Source organism: Vigna radiata, chromosome 7 (genome assembly GCF_000741045.1).
Source record: "Vigna radiata var. radiata cultivar VC1973A chromosome 7, Vradiata_ver6, whole genome shotgun sequence".
In the NCBI taxonomy this organism is placed as follows: Eukaryota; Viridiplantae; Streptophyta; class Magnoliopsida; order Fabales; family Fabaceae; genus Vigna; species Vigna radiata.
In genome coordinates this window covers 29,026,395-29,029,697 of record NC_028357.1, presented here as the reverse complement: position 1 = coordinate 29,029,697, position 3,303 = coordinate 29,026,395, and the positions used below count along the sequence as shown (strand labels likewise).

General features: G+C 34.2%; 1 protein-coding gene across 1 annotated transcript; it reads right to left on the bottom strand.

The window, feature by feature from the left end:
- Positions 1-821: 821 nt before the first annotated feature.
- Positions 822-2,209, bottom strand: LOC106767939 (basic leucine zipper 4). Its single transcript, XM_014652907.2, has one exon. It carries the CDS (start codon positions 2,001-2,003, stop codon positions 1,488-1,490), a length of 516 nt encoding a protein of 171 aa, XP_014508393.1. The 5' UTR covers positions 2,004-2,209; the 3' UTR covers positions 822-1,487.
- Between the last annotated feature and the right edge of the window lie 1,094 nt (positions 2,210-3,303).

Below are 3,303 nucleotides of genomic sequence, written 5' to 3'. Positions count from 1 at the left end.
GAAAATTAAAATACAGAAAAAGATTCATATCTGACATCAGTTACAGTGATGGTGAAAGGAACAAGTATTCGTAAACTTTTTTATTTATTTGGCGCATAACATCAGTATATAAAGATTCACACATAACATCAGTTACAGTGATGGTAAAATGAATAGATATGAGGAGGTAGAATTTTTTATTTGGTGACGCCATGATTAATCCTAAAATATAAAGGATTGGTGATGTAGTATAAAGACTAACTCATCCATAACACTGGATATATGTTACTGGAATACACATTCATACAATTATAAGAATTATAAAATACAAAAAAGGTGAGTCTCTGTTTTTACAAAATTATAGAGCTCAATAATTATAATAATCAAATTGAGAGTCACCAATAACCTGTGGCCCCTCTCTTCAGCAAAATCTTGTGCACAAACTTATAAATAACTTTATATTACAATATAGGCTAAAGTTTTCGTCTTAATTGCACTCAATCCAAAACCAATCAACTTGATTCTCTTAAAAAGAAAAAGAGGGATTAAGTTTGTACTTTGATTAAAGAAAGTGACGTATTCGTTGCTACAGACACATTTTCATTATATACTTTCTTCCAAGACAATCTTCATCTTCCTTTTGAATTCCGCTGTTAAAAGGCCATTATTTACAAAATTCTTTAATCTAACAACACTTGTCAGTGAAAAGAATTATTAATATATGGGAAAATGTATCAAATAAATAACATGAAAACGCGTTTTCTAATTTGATTTTTTTTTTTCGCTTCTCTCGTTGGTCAATTAAATCTTACGTGGGCAATATTTAGTTTTATTGTATTTTAATGTATAAAAAAGTATCATTCGCCCAAAAATGAAAGAAAAAGCATCTCATTGCCCAGTCAGTTATAAGCTGGATAGCACGAAACCAATTTTAACAGGTTTCGCACTGATTGTAAAAGTTTTTACCATGTTAATTAGTAAGGAATTTATGAATTATGATAAATTAATGGTAATTTTTTAACGACACAATTATTTATGCATTCATCGAAATTATGTTATATTCCTCTCTCGTCCCTTCTTCCCAGGGCAATTCCTCGCTAACTCGAAGTTGTATAAATACGATATTAAAATGTTTGGCAGTTTGATTCATACAGATACGTGACATTAGTTTTGACTTTGGACTATGCAGCACCAGTATGATATGTGCATCATGATGATACATAATAGGAGCTAACAACAGCCAAAAAAAAAAATATAAAAATAAAATACTCATTCTAAGAGTAGAATAACAAAAAAAAAAAGGCTAATACTTCTTTACACAAAATATACTGATTATGATCGGTAATATATATATAAGGCATACGGTTTTGAAAATAATAAAGAAATATTTTCAAAAACCGAGTCTAAATATATATATATGTTATCCCAATCCCAAAAATCCCACCCTTTTAACATCTTCTTATCTTGATCTAACTTTTAACAATTACATAGAGCGTATTATATATGATTTAATTAACTTGATTAATTGGGATGAGCGAAGTGTTGCATGTCCATGCAGGGGAGATGGGTTGTTGGAATTGTTGGAAAATCAAAATTTGGGTTAAGTTGGCGACTTTTTGGAGGAGGAGGGTTCGCTGGGACCGGAGCCATTCGTTTTCGGTTCGGAGGCGGTTACAGTGGTGCAGGACGAACTGCAACCGGTTATTCAGTTCCCGGTTTTCGACCCTGCACTTGTTCAACTGGTTCCGAAGGTTCTCCAGGTGTCTCTGTTTTCGCATGCGAGACCTGCGGGCAGATTCGCGGTTCGATATCATGCGCCGAAGTTTCCGCTCGTCCACCACCGAGACCACGGGATGGTCCGGTTCAGCTGGCTCGGGCTCCGGTTTGTCGGAGCCGGAGCTGGAAGTGACGGGTTTGGGGGAGAAGAGGTGGTGGGAGTCGTCCTCCCAGGCGGAGAAGTCTACAGAAAAGGCGGAGAATGGGTTGCCCACGAGGGGTTCGGAGGGAGGGAGGGTGGTGAGCATGGTTACGGCGACAGAGTGACGGGGTTCTTTTGAAACTAGAGGCGGAGGAGGAGAGGAGGAAGAAAGGGAAGAAAAGCGTTGCAGGGCTCCGTTATTTATGGACCATCTTACGGGGCAGAAGCTGTAATTTTGGGGGGGTTTTCGGGGGAGTTATGTTTGGTCCGAAACAGTGTTTTGTACATTGCATGGCTTTTGAGTCATTTGCCACTATGGCTGTGGGGTCTCTTTAGGTTAGGGTAGGGTATCCATGCTCACCTTTAAACTTTGGATTTTTAACTTCATCCTCAAGGTAAAAATTTAATACTGTGCTTGGCACCAACCAAACAAATCTTTGGAAAATTCCAACTCATACTTTATATATAAAAAATAACTTCATATCACAAGAGGAACAACAACTTTGGTACTAAATAGATATTTATAATTTTAAACACCATATTTCATGTGATGTAAATGGACTTTAAAGTATTAGAATAGTTAAGATATCATAAATTTTTAATAATTACTAACCTGAACTTATTTAAAATAATGTTAAATACTTATAATATAAGAAAAAATTGTGTTTTGAAAAACATTAGAATTTAGACTTTGTGTTTATTTCTTTGTTTTGGGCACTTTCCTCCATTTTCTTTTGTTTAGAAAACAGATGGCCAAACAGAATTATATCGAAAGGGTCGTCGATGCCTTTTTTTTCCTCCATTTTCTTTTGTTTAAAATATATATGGGTCGTAATCTTATTCAACACTGTTAGATATTTAAATTTGAACGTCTCTCTCCACCAAATTTTAAAATAGTAATTTATCACTTTCAAAATAAAAAATAATATTACTTTTAATACTTTGGAGAACACATGTATGATGAATAAAGGTTCATGTATAATATTATCCTATTTATTCAACTCACTTAGTTAAATTGTAAGATACATACCATCGGATATACATACACCACTTTAATCCCTTTGGCGTGTTTTAAATTCTTTTCTATCCTGTTATTTCCTTTTTTGATAAAAAATTATTTTATTTACATAACTCATGATTTTGGAAATTTCATTTAGATTTATAACAACTTTTAATTTAGGTGTTGTTTATGAAGAATGGAAGAAGAAAGAAATAGTAGGAGTGTAGTATGTATTGAAAAAGTTGTGTCTAATAATAAAGCAGTAGTAGGAATGAAATTAGACACGTGCGAAGGTGTAATTAGGTGTGAGTGGCCATATGTGTCCAATGATTAGGAAGGTTGTTGACATGAGCCAACTTTTGCTACTGTCTTAGCATAAGTAAAGGGAAAAGGATGGATAAAAGAA